This window comes from Acanthochromis polyacanthus, chromosome 7 (genome assembly GCF_021347895.1).
Source record: "Acanthochromis polyacanthus isolate Apoly-LR-REF ecotype Palm Island chromosome 7, KAUST_Apoly_ChrSc, whole genome shotgun sequence".
NCBI lineage: Eukaryota > Metazoa > Chordata > Actinopteri > Pomacentridae > Acanthochromis > Acanthochromis polyacanthus.
This window is the reverse complement of record NC_067119.1, coordinates 4467372-4484057: the sequence shown is the minus strand read 5'-3', so window position 1 is coordinate 4484057 and position 16686 is coordinate 4467372. Positions and strand designations below refer to the sequence as shown.

The 16686-nt window shown below is 37.5% G+C and overlaps 1 protein-coding gene and 1 long non-coding RNA gene across 2 annotated transcripts in view; one reads left to right on the top strand and one right to left on the bottom strand.

Annotated features, from left to right (window-relative positions):
• The window catches only part of LOC127534648 (uncharacterized), a 35340-nt gene extending 26245 nt beyond the window's left edge, over window positions 1-9095 (top strand). Inside the window, exon 2 of the long non-coding RNA XR_007942876.1 lies at window positions 8969-9095. This is a non-coding gene — a long non-coding RNA (uncharacterized LOC127534648). The remainder of the gene's footprint in view (window positions 1-8968) is intronic.
• Window positions 9096-11377: 2282 nt separating this feature from the next.
• Window positions 11378-16686, bottom strand: part of bmp2k (BMP2 inducible kinase) — a 72726-nt gene continuing 67417 nt past the window's right edge. Inside the window, exon 16 of the mRNA XM_022212378.2 lies at window positions 11378-15049. Within this exon, the coding sequence (XP_022068070.2) occupies window positions 13647-15049 (1403 nt within the window). The 3' untranslated portion in view covers window positions 11378-13646. The remainder of the gene's footprint in view (window positions 15050-16686) is intronic.

Here is a 16686-nt window from a genome sequence, read left to right as displayed (position 1 = left end):
TTCATCATAAATTTTGTCCAAAAAAACGTCATAGTATACTATGTCGAAAAAAACTGACATTTTTTCAACATGTTGTAAAAACATGCCATATGATGAAATAATGTAAAGTAGGCTGAGAAAAACACTACAGAGCAGTTTTCTTTGAAAAAAAAAATCATCATAAATTTTGTCGAAAAAACATCGTAGTATACTTTGTCGAAATAAAAATGACATTTTTTCAACATGTCGTAGAAACATGCCATATGATGAAATAATGTAAAGTTGGCCGTGAAAAACACTATGGAGCAGTTTTCTTTGAAAAACAATCATCATGAATTTTGTCGAAAAAAACATCATAGTATACTATGTCAAAAAAAAAGACATTTTTTCAACATGTCGTAAAAACATGCCATATGATGAAATAATGTAAAGTAAGCTATGTAGGTGCCTGTATAGCTCAATGGGTTAAATAGGTAAACCACGTGTAGGTGCTGATCTCCAATGCAGTGGCCTGGGTTCGATTCCCGCTGGCAGCCCTTTGCTGCAAGTCTTCTCCTGTCACTCTCTCATTTAGCCTGTTAAATAAAGCTGGAAAAGGCCCAAAAATAAAAAATTAAACAAAAAATATGCCATATGATGAAATCATGTAAAATAGGCCGTGACAAACACTTATGGAGCAGTTTTCTTTGAAAAACAACTAAATCATGAATTTTGTCCAAAAGAAAAAGGTCATTTTTCAACATGTTGTAAAAACATGCCATATGATGAAATAATGTAAAGTAGGCTGAGAAAAACACTACAGAGCAGTTTTCTTTGAAAAAAAAATCATCATAAATTTTGTCCAAAAAAAATGCAATAGTATACTATGTCGAAATAAAAATGACATTTTTTCAACATGTCGTAAAAACATGCCATATGATGAAATAATGTAAAGTTGGCCGTGAAAAACACTATGGAGCAGTTTTCTTTGAAAAAAAATCATAAATTTTGTCAAAAAAAATGTCATACTATGTCGAAAAAACTGACATTTTTTCAACATGTTGTAAAAACATGCCATATGATGAAATAATGTAAAGTAGGCTGAGAAAAACACTACAGAGCAGATTTCTTTGAAAAAAAAAATCATCATAAATTTTGTCAAAAAAAAAAAACGCCATAGTATACTATGTCGAAATAAAACTGACATTTTTCAACATGTTGTAAAAACATGCCATATGTTGAAATAATGTAAAGTAGACCAAGAAAAATATGATGGAGCAGTTTTCTTTGAAAAACAATCATCATGAATTTTGTCGAAAAAAACATCATAGTATACTATGTCGAAAAAAACTGACATTTTTTCAACATGTTGTAAAAACATGCCATATGATGAAATAATGTAAAGTAGGCTGAGAAAAACACTACAGAGCAGTTTTCTTTGAAAAAAAAAATCATCATAAAGTTTGTCGAAAAAACATCGTAGTATACTATGTCGAAATAAAAATGACATTTTTTCAACATGTCGTAGAAACATGCCATATGATGAAATAATGTAAAGTTGGCCGTGAAAAACACTATGGAGCAGTTTTCTTTGAAAAACAATCATCATGAATTTTGTCGAAAAAAACATCATAGTATACTATGTCAAAAAAAAAGACATTTTTTCAACATGTCGTAAAAACATGCCATATGATGAAATAATGTAAAGTAAGCTACGTTGGTGCCTGTATAGCTCAATGGGTTAAATAAGTAAACCACGTATAGGTATAGGTGCTGATCTCCAATGCAGTGGCCTGGGTTCGATTCCCGCTGGCAGCCCTTTGCTGCAAGTCTTTTCCTGTCACTCTCTCATTTAGCCTGTTAAATAAAGCTGGAAAAGGCCCAAAAATAAAAAAATTAAACAAAAAATATGCCATATGATGAAATCATGTAAAATAGGCCGTGACAAACACTTATGGAGCAGTTTTCTTTGAAAAACAACTAAATCATGAATTTTGTCCAAAAGAAAAAGGTCATTTTTTCAACATGTGGTAAAAACATGCCATATGATGAAATAATGTAAAGTAGGCTGAGAAAAACACTACAGAGCAGTTTTCTTTGAAAAAAAATCATCATAAATTTTGTCAAAAAAAAAAACGCCATAGTATACTATGTCGAAATAAAAATGACATTTTTTCAACATGTCGTAAAAACATGCCATATGATGAAATAATGTAAAATAGGCCGTGACAAACACTATGGAGCAGTTTTCTTTGAAAAAAAAACTTCATCATAAATTTTGTCCAAAAAAACGTCATAGTATACTATGTCGAAAAAAACTGACATTTTTTCAACATGTTGTAAAAACATGCCATATGATGAAATAATGTAAAGTAGGCTGAGAAAAACACTACAGAGCAGTTTTCTTTGAAAAAAAAAATCATCATAAAGTTTGTCGAAAAAACATCGTAGTATACTATGTCGAAATAAAAATGACATTTTTTCAACATGTCGTAGAAACATGCCATATGATGAAATAATGTAAAGTTGGCCGTGAAAAACACTATGGAGCAGTTTTCTTTGAAAAACAATCATCATGAATTTTGTCGAAAAAAACATCATAGTATACTATGTCAAAAAAAAGACATTTTTTCAACATGTCGTAAAAACATGCCATATGATGAAATAATGTAAAGTAAGCTACGTTGGTGCCTGTATAGCTCAATGGGTTAAATAAGTAAACCACGTATAGGTATAGGTGCTGATCTCCAATGCAGTGGCCTGGGTTCGATTCCCGCTGGCAGCCCTTTGCTGCAAGTCTTTTCCTGTCACTCTCTCATTTAGCCTGTTAAATAAAGCTGGAAAAGGCCCAAAAATAAAAAAATTAAACAAAAAATATGCCATATGATGAAATCATGTAAAATAGGCCGTGACAAACACTTATGGAGCAGTTTTCTTTGAAAAACAACTAAATCATGAATTTTGTCCAAAAGAAAAAGGTCATTTTTTCAACATGTGGTAAAAACATGCCATATGATGAAATAATGTAAAGTAGGCTGAGAAAAACACTACAGAGCAGTTTTCTTTGAAAAAAAATCATCATAAATTTTGTCCAAAAAAAAAACGCCATAGTATACTATGTCGAAATAAAAATGACATTTTTTCAACATGTCGTAAAAACATGCCATATGATGAAATAATGTAAAGTAGGCTAAGAAAAACACTACAGAGCAGTTTTCTTTGAAAAAAAAACATCATAAATTTTGTCCAAAAAAACCCGCCATAGTATAGTATGTCGAAAAAACTGACATTTTTTCAACATGTTGTAAAAACATGTCATATGATGAAATAATGTAAAGTCGGCCGTGAAAAATACTATGGAGCAGTTTTCTTTGAAAAAAAAATCATCATAAATTTTGTCCAAAAAAAAACGCAATAGTATACTATGTCGAAATAAAAATGACATTTTTTCAACATGTCGTAAAAACATGCCATATGATGAAATAATGTAAAGTTGGCCGTGAAAAACACTATGGAGCAGTTTTCTTTGAAAAAAAATCATAAATTTTGTCAAAAAAAATGCCATAGTATACTATGTCGAAAAAACTGACATTTTTTCAACATGTTGTAAAAACATGCCATATGATGAAATAATGTAAAGTAGGCTGAGAAAAACACTACAGAGCAGATTTCTTTGAAAAAAAAATCATCATAAATTTTGTCCAAAAAAAAACGCCATAGTATACTATGTCGAAATAAAAATGACATTTTTTCAACATGTTGTAAAAACATGCCATATGATGAAATAATGTAAAGTAGGCTGAGAAAAACACTACAGAGCAGATTTCTTTGAAAAAAAAAATCATCATAAATTTTGTCAAAAAAAAAAACGCCATAGTATACTATGTCGAAATAAAACTGACATTTTTCAACATGTTGTAAAAACATGCCATATGATGAAATAATGTAAAGTAGGCTGAGAAAAACACTACAGAGCAGTTTTCTTTGAAAAAAAATCATCATAAATTTTGTCCAAAAAAAACGTCATAGTATACTATGTCGAAATAAAAATGACATTTTTTCAACATGTCGTAAAAACATGCCATATAATTAAATAATGTAAAGTCGGCCGTGAAAAACCCTATGGAGCAGTTTTCTTTGAAAAAAAAAAATCATAAATTTTGTCAAAAAAAAACACGCCATAGTATACTATGTCGAAAAAACTGACATTTTTTCAATATGTTGTAAAAACATGTCATATGATGAAATAAAGTAAAGTCGGCTGTGAAAAATACGATGGAGCAGTTTTCTTTGAAAAACAATCATCATAAATTTTGTCAAAAAAAATGCCATAGTATACTATGTCGAAAAAAAATGCCATTTTTTCAACATGTTGTAAAAACATGCCATATGATGAAATAATGTAAAGTAGGCTGAGAAAAACACTACAGAGCAGATTTCTTTGAAAAAAAAATCATCATAAATTTTGTCCAAAAAAAATGCCATAGTATACGATGTCGAAATAAAAAAGACATTTTTTCAACATGTCGTAAAAACATACCATATGATGAAATAATGTAAAGTAAGCCATGTAGGTGCCTGTATAGCTCAATGGGTTAAATAGGTAAACCACGTATAGGTGCTGATCTCCAATGCAGTGGCCTGGGTTCGATTCCCGCTGGCAGCCCTTTGCTGCAAGTCTTTTCCTGTCACTCTCTCATTTAGCCTGTTAAATAAAGCTGGAAAAGGCCCAAAAATAAAAAAATTAAACAAAAAATATGCCATATGATGAAATCATGTAAAATAGGCCGTGACAAACACTTATGGAGCAGTTTTCTTTGAAAAACAACTAAATCATGAATTTTGTCAAAAAAACAAACATCATAGTATACTATTTCGAAAAAACTGACATTTTTTCAACATGTCGTAAAAACATGTCATATGATGAAATAACGTAAAGTCGGCTGTGAAAAATACTATGGAGCAGTTTTCTTTGTGTTACGATCCAACCTCTTGGGGCTGGCTGGATGCAACAAAATAACCAGATGGTGTTGGTTTAGGTTAAGGGATTTATTGCTTAGTAGTAAAAGGAACTTAAAAGTGACAATAAACACAAGACTGGTGAGTGTTGCCAACACAAAGAACGGATTAAAACATAACGAAGGCTAACAGAGTTTGAAACTGAGCTAAACACAAAGAAAACAACTAAACTCCCTAGCCAAACCAAACTACAGAAGCAACACCCACCACCAGAAACAAAAACTAATACAAAAGGTGTACAAAACGAACTAAACAAAACTGGTGCCTCTGAATAGGTGTACATACTGAGCACAGTTCACAAAAGCTCAAAATACAAAAGTGGCTTCTACACATAGTTGGCAAACTACGAATTGGAACCTCAGTCTCCACTGACACATAGGGCTCCACACTAAACTAAAGCCAACAGAAGGTTGAAGTTGTCTGTAGCACCCACCACAAGTGCTTCCAGACCGAAAGACCACACAGAACAACAATACAGAACTACAGTGCAAAGAGGCACCAGGGTGGACTGGTCAAAATACCAGCCACCAAGACTGATGGTATGGTGGGTCTTTATAGTCAGCAGGTGTGGTGCCTGGCTGCCTCTGGTTGGTTGGAGGAGGAGGAGCTGGAGGGTGGCCCAATCAGGACGGCCGGAGGGTGGGGAGAACCAGACTGGAGTGCAGGTCGTCATCAGCTGAAACGGCTGACAGCTGGGGTTCCAAAGGCTCTGCAAAAAGCCCCAGCTGAACCCACACACAAATTACTCCCAAACAAAGGCCCTAATAAAACACCACCTCAAAATGAACGGCACACCAATACTGGTGGCCATAACACTTTGAAAAAAAAATCATCATGAATTTTGTCCAAAAAAACGCCATAGTATACTATGTCGAAATAAAAATGACATTTTTTTCAACATGTCATAAAAACATACCATATGATGAAATAATGTAAAGTAGGCTGAGAAAAACACTACAGAGCAGTTTTCTTTGAAAAAAAATCATCATAAATTTTGTCCAAAAAAACGCCATAGTATACTATGTCGAAATAAAAATGACATTTTTTTCAACATGTCATAAAAACATGCCATATGATGAAATAATGTAAAGTCGGCTGTGAAAAACCCTATGGAGCAGTTTTCTTTGAAAAAAAAATCATCATAAATTTTGTCCAAAAAACATCATCGTATACTATGTCGAAAAAAAGACATGTTTTCAACATGTGGTAAAAAAATGCCATATGATAAAATAATGTAAAGTAGGCTAAGAAAAACACTACAGAGCAGTTTTCTTTGAAAAAAAAACATAAATTTTGTCCAAAAAAACCCGCCATAGTATAGTATGTCGAAAAAACTGACATTTTTTCAACATGTTGTAAAAACATGTCATATGATGAAATAATGTAAAGTCGGCCGTGAAAAATACTACGGAGCAGTTTTCTTTGAAAAAAAAATCATCATAAATTTTGTCCAAAAAAACGCCATAGTATACTATGTCGAAAAAAAATGCCATTTTTTCAACATGTCCTAAAAACATGCCATATGATGAAATAATGTACAGTCGGCCGTGAAAAACACTATGGAGCAGTTTTCTTTGAAAAAAAATCATCATGAATTTTGTAAATAAAAAAACGTCATAGTATACTATGTCGAAAAAAACTGACATTTTTTCAACATGTCGTAAAAACATGCCATATGATGAAATAATGTAAAGTCGGCCATGAAAAACACCATGGAGCAGTTTTCTTTGAACAAAAAACCATGAATTTTAAAATGTCGTCCGACAATGGACAAAATACGTCAGTTTAGTATGTCGTCCAAATGGGACAGAAACATAATTGTTTTGTCCAAAAATCGACAAAAACGTCTTCCGATTACTACTAAATTAGTAATCAATCAGTGCCACTCACCACTCTATATCATTTGAAGATGGAAGTTTGATATATGAACATAGTTCTGCAAATACAGTCGTAGGCCGAATGGCGCACTATAGGAACATCTACAACAATGAGGGTTTATGATTATCCGGCTCTACAGGTCTAATATGTGATGACAATAAAGGTTTGAGCTCAATCTGGTTTCAATTCACTACTTCACCCTCCGGCACTGCCGTTCCCTCTGTCTCCAAAATGTGCGTAAGCAAGCATCAAAGTTGGTGCACCGGTGCGCACATTTTAACGCCAAGTTTGTTTTTATAAATCACAATCTTTGCATAGAAAGTGGCGTACGCAACTTTATAGCCCTGTTTTGTGTGTACGCAAGCTTTATAAATGAGGCCCCAGGTCTTTAACCAGCATCCCTAAAATCCATGGAGTGGCTCCAGAGAAATGAAGGGAGGACAACTTTTATCAGCCTCCATCCAGATGTTCATCTTGATATCTTTACTTTGAGATTTTTAGTTCCACAAACTTTTAGTATCACACTTTATTATCATTTATTAGGACTTTAATGGAATCCAGCAGCATATTTAGTTTATGTTTTGTTAATCATGCCTGACGTACATCAGCGGGGTTACTGCATTCGCTTCAGTATCTGGCTGGGTAAGTATGTAAGTTTGTGTGTGTGTGGGTGTGTATGTCCGTTCAGATACACACGTGGACAAAATTGTTGGTACCCCTCAGTTAAAGAAGGAAAAACCCACAATTCTCACTGAAATCACTTGAAACTCATTAAAGTAACAATAAATAAAACTTTATTGAAAATTAAATAATCAAAATCAGCCATCACTTTTGAATTGTTGATTAACATAATTATTTAAAAAAACAAACTAATGAAATAGGGCTGGACAAAAATGATGGTACCCATAACTTAATATTTTGTTGCACAACCTTTTGAGGCAATCACTGCAATTAAACGATTTCTGTATTTGTCAATGAGCGTTCTGCAGCTGTCAACAGGTATTTTGGCCCACTCCTCATGAGCAAACAGCTCCAGTTGTCTCAGGTTTGATGGGTGTCTTCTCCAAATGGCATGTTTCAGCTCCTTCCACATATGTTCAATGGGATTCAGCTCTGGGCTCATAGAAGGCCACTTTAGAATAGTCCAACGCTTTTCTCTCAGCCATTCTTGGGTGTTTTTGGCTGTGTGTTCTGGATCGTTGTCCTGTTGGAAGACCCATGACCTGCGACTGAGACCAAGCTTTCTGACACTAGGCAGCACATTTCTCTCCAGAATGCCTTGATAGTCTTCAGATTTCATCGTACCTTGCACACTTTCAAGACACCCTGTGCCAGATGCAGCAAAGCAGCCCCAAAACATTACTGAGCCTCCTCCATGTTTCACCGTAGGGACAGTGTTCTTTTCTTCGTATGCTTGGTTTTTGAGTCTATGAACATAGAGTTGATGTGCCTTACCAAAAAGCTCCAGTTTGGTCTCATCTGTCCAAAGGACATTCTCCCAGAAGCTTTGTGGCTTGTCAACATGCATTTTTGCAAATTCCAGTCTGGCTTTTTTATGAGTTTTTTCAGCAGTGGTGTCCTCCTTGGTCGTCTCCCATGAAGTCCACTTTGGCTCAAACAACGACGAATGGTGCGATCTGACACTGATGTACCTTGGCCTTGGAGTTCACCTTTAATTTCTTTGGAGGTTGCTCTGGGCTCTTTGGATACAATTCCAACGATCCGTCTCTTCAATTTGTCATCAATTTTCCTCTTGCGGCCACGTCCAGGGAGGTTGGCTACTGTCCCGTGGGTCTTGAACTTCTGAATAATATGAGCCACTGTTGTCACAGGAACTTCAAGCTGTTTAGAGATGGTCTTATAGCCTTTACCTTTAAGATGTTTGTCTATCATTTTTTTTCGGATGTCCTGGGACAATTCTCTCCTTCGCTTTCTGTTGTCCATGTTCAGTGTGGTACACACCTTTTCACCAAACAGCAGGGTGACTACTTGTCTCCCTTTAAATAGGCAGACTGACTGATTATGAGTTTGGAAACACCTGTGATGTCAATTAAATGACACACCTGAGTTAATCATGTCACTCTGGTCAAATAGTTTTCAATCTTTTATAGAGGTACCATCATTTTTGTCCAGGCCTGCTTCATTAGTTTGTTTTTTTTAAATAATTATGTTAACCAACAATTCAAAAGTAATGGCTGTTTTTGATTATTTAATTTTCAATAAATTTTTATTTATTGTTACTTTTGTGAGTTTCAAGTGATTTCAGTGAGAATTGTGGGTTTTTCCTTCTTTAACTGAGGGGTACCAACAATTTTGTCCACGTGTGTATCTCTGCAAATGCTGAAGTCAGGATAATCAAACTTGGCACTGAAGATCAGTCTAAGGTCCCCTGCTCAGTTGTGGAGTTACAGGTCAGCAGATCAAGTAGGAAGGGATATACGTAGGATGATCAAAATTGATACAGAGTATCATGCATGGGCGTGGTTCTGCCCTCTACTGGGGGCTCGTCTAGTTGTTTTTGTTTTCGTAGGACTGCAGGATTTAAAACTGTTCCTTTTATTTGAACTCATGTTTATTAGTTTTGGTGGAGAAAGTCATTTTATTGTTGATTAGTCTCTCAAAAAACAAATAATAAATTGCATTAGTCAAGAGGTTTAAATTTCTTACTTTGTCATATTTTAAATATGATTTAAAAATATAAAAATAAAGCATCTTAAGACAATTTGACTTGTAATTGGTGTTATATAAATAAAATTGAATTTAAATTGTATGTATCTTGTAATGTTGGAGGAATTCAGCCATATATGTTGGAAAACACATTTCCTTTGTCCATTAATCTGTTGATTGTTTTCTCCACTAATTCTTTTCTTGTTTTGATTCATAAAATGTCAAACCCAAATATATTCAGTTTACTGTCATAAAACAAAAAGATTTACATTCATGATGCAGGAATCAGGCAGTTTTTCACTTTTTATCTTAGTTTAGTCAGATAGTTGATAATGTGTGAATTGTTGCAGCCTGTGAGCCGTAGAAGGTTTTAATCTTTGGGGCCGAGCGTCACAAAACATTTAGAAACCAACATCAACAAAACACTCAACAAGGTTTTTAACATCATTAAAGGGAAATCCAAATTTGCATGACAATGTCTAATTAAAGGACATTTATTTCCAACGTAAATGTGTGATATTCAGACTTTTCTCTGTGAATTCTGATAAATAATTCCCTATTTAATGACAGAGCTACACATCTGAACTCAGTCGCATTAAAACAGGCTCTAATTCAGTGTCATCCATCCAGATTAAAGTGCAGTTACCCAAAATGTTTGATGAGCTCCAACTAAACCTGTCCAGGTAGAAGGCCACTTTGACAAACAGGAAGTGGAAGATTCCAAGCAGATTTATAGAAGGGGGAACCGGACTGTACTAAGTGTGGTCCAATACAGAGGGGTGTTTTGTGGGTTTTTAAGGCCGATAATGATTATTAGTGAGACATTTGGAGGAGATATTCATTTGCAGTAAATGAAAGTATTTAAAATCTTGCAGTTAAACTTAGAAAACAAACTAACAGAAAACTTTGTTGATACGTTTTTGTTTTGTTTACCGATGTTAAGTTAAAGGAGTTTTATTTGTGACGTATAACCAATCAAATCACTCCAGAAGACAGAGCGACCACAGCTAGATAAAGGTTCAGAGCCAAAGTAGTGCCATTTATAAATGTATTTATTACCGTAAATCAGTAAAAAATAAAATACCGATAATCAGTAAATCAGTCAGCCCACAATTTCTACAATTCTACAATGTAAGTCTCTTTCCTTTGACTTATTTGTACAATATACAATGTATATTATGGTGTTTTTCATACCAAAGGGTATACTACGATGTTTTCTCAGAGACAAACCATGATACTCTGTTCTTAAAACTGTACTCACCGTAGGCTCGTAGCTCAAAGGGGCGTGTCCTATCTACTGATTCATATCTATGGGCTCTCCGGGGAGCTGTGGCGATGTAAACAACCTGGTGTCTAGTGACGTGATATCACTTTCAAGGCCGCGCTCTCACGACATGAACGTCATATTAACCCTACGTATCACTGAGCGAGACAGTTCTCTGTAGTTTACCTTAGTACTCATGAGTACCCGACAGTGCAAGACGGCTGTGAAGGTGAAGACATGCAGCGGTGGAGTATTTGGGCCTATTACAAAAAATAAATAAATAAATTTGAAGGAGCAGCGGCTTGGATTTAGCAGCGGTGGGCCGTTGATTGAATGTAGAGGAAACACTGAGCGGAAAATGTGGAAAAAGAGGTCATAGTTTAGTATGTCGTCAAAAATGTGGAAAAAAACCGTCATAGTTTAGTATGTCGTCCAAAATGATTGAAAAAAAAAAAGTCATAGTTTAGTGTGTCACATGTCGAGACCACAAATTTGAGGGTTCAAGGAAGTACCTACTAGTTAACTAGAACAGAAGAAATTTTTTCAATAAGTAACCAAAAATAAAGAAGTCCAACTGCCTTGTACAAGATGTAGGATCACTGAGATGAAACTTTATTTATTGCATCCAACAGCAGTATAGCAGATAAATACAATGTCCGATTTACCCTGGTGGGAAAAAAAACAAAAAGAGGATGGAAAATATCAAATGGATCCGCTGGTGGAAACAGCAGATGTGCCAACGGTCGTGTAGCTGAAAGCAGTGCTTAAGGCTGGTGATGAAGAGGAAGGGTTCAGCGCTGAAGAGTGGAACGATGAAGACCTGAGCAACAACATCACAGATTGGATTTGAATGTTGTTTTTTTCCCTTTATGAATGTGCCAATATATTTATGTCATTCTGCAGCGGAAGGGCCCACGTTAAAGAAGAATTCTGGTGATTCATTTTCTTTTGTCATCATCAACAAATTCCCATGAAAAGACCAAACAACACAGTAATGAACTGATCTCGTTTACAGAAGAAAAAAAAAAAATCACAGCTTGATATAAATTAATCAGCTGCACTGTTATCCAAAAACTATCCCACATACAGCGTCCTCCTGCCAGTAGCACTGGACTCACCACAGAACCAAATGTTAATGAATTCGCTGCTGAAAATAGTCCCCATCAAATGCACAATTTCTTTCTGTTTGAGTCTTTTTCTGCTGAAATCAATGGTGTTTTGTTGAAAATTAAACTATGTATTATTGGCTTGATTTTAAGACGTTTAAAAGAAAACTACTACTACGTATAATTGCAGAAAAAAAGCAAAAACTCATGAGAGCCCTCAGCGGAACTTCGTTTTTTGCCAAAAACGTGACGAAAACTTTGGTGATCTACGAGAGAAAAAGAAGTTTTCAGGAATTGTTTATAATTGGCTAAACTGTAGTTATTGTTTTATCTCAACTGGTATCAGCGAAGGTTTACGCTGTCCAGAAGCGAAGACACTGAAAGAAGCCGTTAAAAGCTAATCGGTCTTCAGAGTTAAATGTTTGCTACGTCAAAACCTACTTTTGAAATGTGTCTTAATCGCCCATGAAACGCATTAAACTATTTCAAAATTTAACCAACCATAAAGATCCTTATTTTTCCCAGTGTTGCTATTTCCACTGACTTGTAACTTTGCTACAGATGTCCACATTTTCAGCCTTTATGCTAAGCTAACTGTTTCCTGGATGTACCTTTGTGTCTTTACAGAGATAATGAGTGGTATCAACCTTCAAAATTATCTTCAAGAAATAAGTTTAACATCTGCAATTCCAAACTACTCCTTTAAAGATCATAAAAACAGTTGAGTCAGTAAGGACTGAAAGCTGTAAAGTACCGAAACATGTTTCTTTTGGTGTTTTCATGGGATTTTGTGCACAATTACAAAAAAGATAATCATCTTTTTAGTGATTCCCACTTCCCATGAAAATAATCCAAACTCTGATGCTGAGTTCACTGACATTAATGAGAAAATAACAGTACAGCTTGTGACTTCCTGTTGGGGTGTAAAGTTCACAAATGAGCAGTGATCTAACGTGGCGTTGTTTTATTTCTTCCTTATTTCTAACAGAACATGTTGAGTTGCGACTTAATAGAAAAAATAAAAGAAAGAAACTGAACAGTATTTACCTAGAAGTTTACTGCTAGGAAATAAAGAAAACAGTTAAGAGCCTAAATTTCAACCTGAACCAATTAAGAGCTCCATCTTTTAAAGGAAGTACAACATAAATTCGATCCCTTCTAGTATTCCAAGTGTAATGCAACACAAATCACGGCCGCCTTTGGCTGCGTAAAAGACTACTGTGAAATTATGCATAGAGAAAAGTCTAATAAAAACAAAGTGGTTAAGGACAACTCCCAAATGATTTCAAACGACGCTCGAGGCCAGTGAAGGCTGACGGCATCGTGGTTTCCGAGGTACTGTGAAGCAAGGCAGAGCCGAGCTCAGGTAAGGCTTTGTGGTGCTAAAAACATATTGGTAGATCAGAAGGCAGACGGCCGTGAAGAGCTTTTTGAGGCAAGTCAAATGTTAAGCTTATAATCACAGTACGATTTTTGAGTGGGTCTCCCGTTTTAAATGTCTCTATGAGCGTTAAAATGCAGCATAAAAGGCTTTTCAGCAAACAGGTACAGGTGAAAGATATGTGGAAACACTGCTCACTCCACAGGATTCAGGTTTCTGTTACTCAAACTTAGAGATGTATTAAAATGTTCTTACAAAAGAAGCACATTGTTAGCTTGTAGTTCCATGACTGGTTGAAAATGATCCCAAACCAAAAAGAAAAGCTTCAGGGGTCTTTAACAGCAACTGGCAGAGCAGGAAGACGCAGGAAGAGTTACTGCTTGGAGGGGAAAGGTGCAGCTCCAAACGGGTCGAGGTCCACCGGCTGCGACGGTGCCTGCTGCTGCTGAGGTCCACTGTGGATGACCAGTTCTGTGAAGGGCACTGCCCCGAAGTCATCCATGGTTTTGTTCTCCCCGAGAGCGCCGTGAAGGGAACCTGTCCAGGACTTACCATTGGCTGTGGCCATGTCGCTTTTGCTGTCGTTGAGGCCTTGATACTGGCTATGTCGGCTGCCGTCCTGAGGATGGAAGGGTTTGGCCCCAAACGGGTCTAGAAGGGCATCGTCCACCGGCAGAGATGCTCCTTTGTCCTTCCCCTCCGCCATGGTAATGTCCACACTGATGTTCTCCTTAGAGTCTGAGGTGCTGAGGAACTCGTTGCTGCTCTGCGAGTCTCTGCGACCGACCTTCTTGTGTCTGCGGACTTTCTCGGGTGTGCGATACGTCGGCTTGTTGCTCTTGCGTCCTCCAGTTGGCGTACCGTGATGTCGCTTCCCGTTGCTTCCACCTGCTGTGGAGTCCTGCTTGGTTTTTCTCTGGCGGGATGACAGCTTCTGGAGGCTTCGCTGCTTCAGCCTCTGCTGCTGAGGACTCGCTGACTCCTCATAGGATGATCTGAAGATGTCCTCGGCGCTTCTCGAGGTGGTTGGAGGAGGCACGGTGGGGCTCGGCTCGAAGGGCGAGAAGCCAAAAATGTCAATGCCCTCTGGGGAGATGGGTGGCGTCTGGCCCATGGGGACGTCGCTTTTGCCCGACTTTGAAAGATTCCGGCTGAAGGGTGCTTTGGTAAAAACATCAAACTCGTCCGCCGTTGGCTGCTCGTGGCTGACTTGCCTAAAAGGCGCTTTGGCAAAGATATCTGAGCTCTCCAAAGGCCCGACAGGCGACGCTCCGCCGAGGAAGGGAACAGCACCGAAGACATCCACGGCCTCCACAGCTCTGGCTCCGCTGGGCGACTCTGGAGGGGTGATGAGGGTCGTGCCAGATTCCCCCCGAGGATTCCTGGTGACGCCTGAAGCTGCTTTACCACCGGCTGGTTTCTTGGAGCGACTCTTTGCCCTGCTGGGGTCATAGTCTGAATCCGAGCTGTGCTTGTCTTCATCCTCCTCGTCTTCAGAGTCCATCAGCAGAGGTCTTTGTCCTAAATTCTCGGGTTCCGTATCTTCGCCATGCTCGCTGTTCAAGGCTTCGTCCTCCTCCGCCTCTTCGTCCTCGCTGCTTTTCGGCGAAGGAGGGTCGGACTCGAAGTCGCTGTCGGACTCGTCGCCTGGTCTGCAGCCGCTCTTTTTACCCAGTTTGTGGTCTTTGGCCGCTGCCGGCTGCAAATTTTCTACAGGAGTTGAGACGACGGCAGGAACTTCCTCGGTGGTCGGCTCAGCTTTTACCACACTGGTACCTGCAGAAAAAACAAACACAACTGTTAGATGTCCTTTCTGAACCCCAGATCCTTGTAGATGTTTATTGCAAAAAGTTCTAAAATAAAACAACAAGTGAAAGCCAAGAAATAAAGGCTTCATTTCCTTACAATTCCCACTTGACCTCCGTAATATGTGGCTTTACTGGAACCAGGATTACTAGGCTTACACTTTCACTGAAAATGCCAACAGTTTGTCAGATATTGAAGCAGAAGGAGCAGCAAAGGAGAATCACAAAACTCAATATGGTCCAAAAGCTGCTCTGACTTCTTAACTCTGACCCCGCAATAAGAAGGACTAAGACGGCCAGCTTTTCAAGAATCACCAAATTGCTTTTTAGACTCAAATCTTTCTGTGAAAAGATTTAAGCTTTAAGTCAGTTATTCCCTTTAGACTTTTAAAATAAATAAAGCTTTGTTCCTTAATTTCCACTTCTTCCCGACTTCTGCATTTCTATAAATTCTTGCATGTGTTTGGCATTCGATTTTAAAAAAAATCGTGAATTTATTTCCAAGAGATTTGCATAATGGCAGCTTAGAAATTAGCCTAATTAGCGAGTGGCTAGTCTCCAATTGTATTGAAAAATAAATTGTGCCACAGACACACAAAGAGCCAATTTATTGTTCCCTATTAGAGGACGCTCTGAAAAAGCAGAGAAAGGAGCCCCCTGCTGTGAACATGAAAATGGAAACCTCTCCCCGTCTTCAGCCGTCCAAACTGGCAGGACGCGGTGACAGATTAGCCAAAAGCTTTGTTGTCGAGAAATGAAACAAGGCCGCGCTACAACATGAGAATAAAACAATATTACTGCAGGAATTAGGAGCCGCTCTGCATCTGTTCGGCCCACCCCAACCGCTCGCAGATTACAACTTGTAATCACGCTCACCTCTCGGAATGAGGCAAAACAACAGAAACATCTTTAATCGCCAGAGAAGATGTCGGGGGCCGGCGCAGATTTTTTTTGTGTAGTTCCTTTTGGCGATAAGCTGAAGGATTACAAGCTGCGTCTGATCTTTTAAAGATACAAATAAGTGGCGAAAACACGCATGTGAGGAGCTTAGAGAAGTCTGTTCCGACACGCGACGACCGTCAGCAGAGCGCAGACTGATTGGATGAAGCCGCCGAGAGGTGAACCGAACCCAAAGGTTACTGGAAATTAAATTATTCATAAAAAAAAATGACAGTAATGCAGCTGAATTCTCTCCCACTGAGGCTCGAAATAGCAAATTACATTTTATAATAGCTGCAGAAAATGACTTTCAGATTGAGGTTAATGGATTTCCATGTTGACGGGTTCTTGTGTTTGAGGAGGAATAATGAGTTAAAGGCAAAAAACTGAGTCCGGACAGTTGTGTCTCGACCACTGGAGCTGGTTAAGAGGTCTGTTTGGATCATTTTGTACTGAAGAAGATTAATCCTTTTACACTCCATAAACATCAACCGAATCAGAGATATTTGTTTTTAGAGAAGACGCTGTTTTCTGCAGGTATTCAATGATATAATCAGCTGCACATCAACTCAACTACAATGCGGTCTTAAATACAATTCAGTCTCAAAAAATGATATAAATATTTGTGCAACTTGCATCAATACTTGTTTTAGAAGCGATATGTCCAAG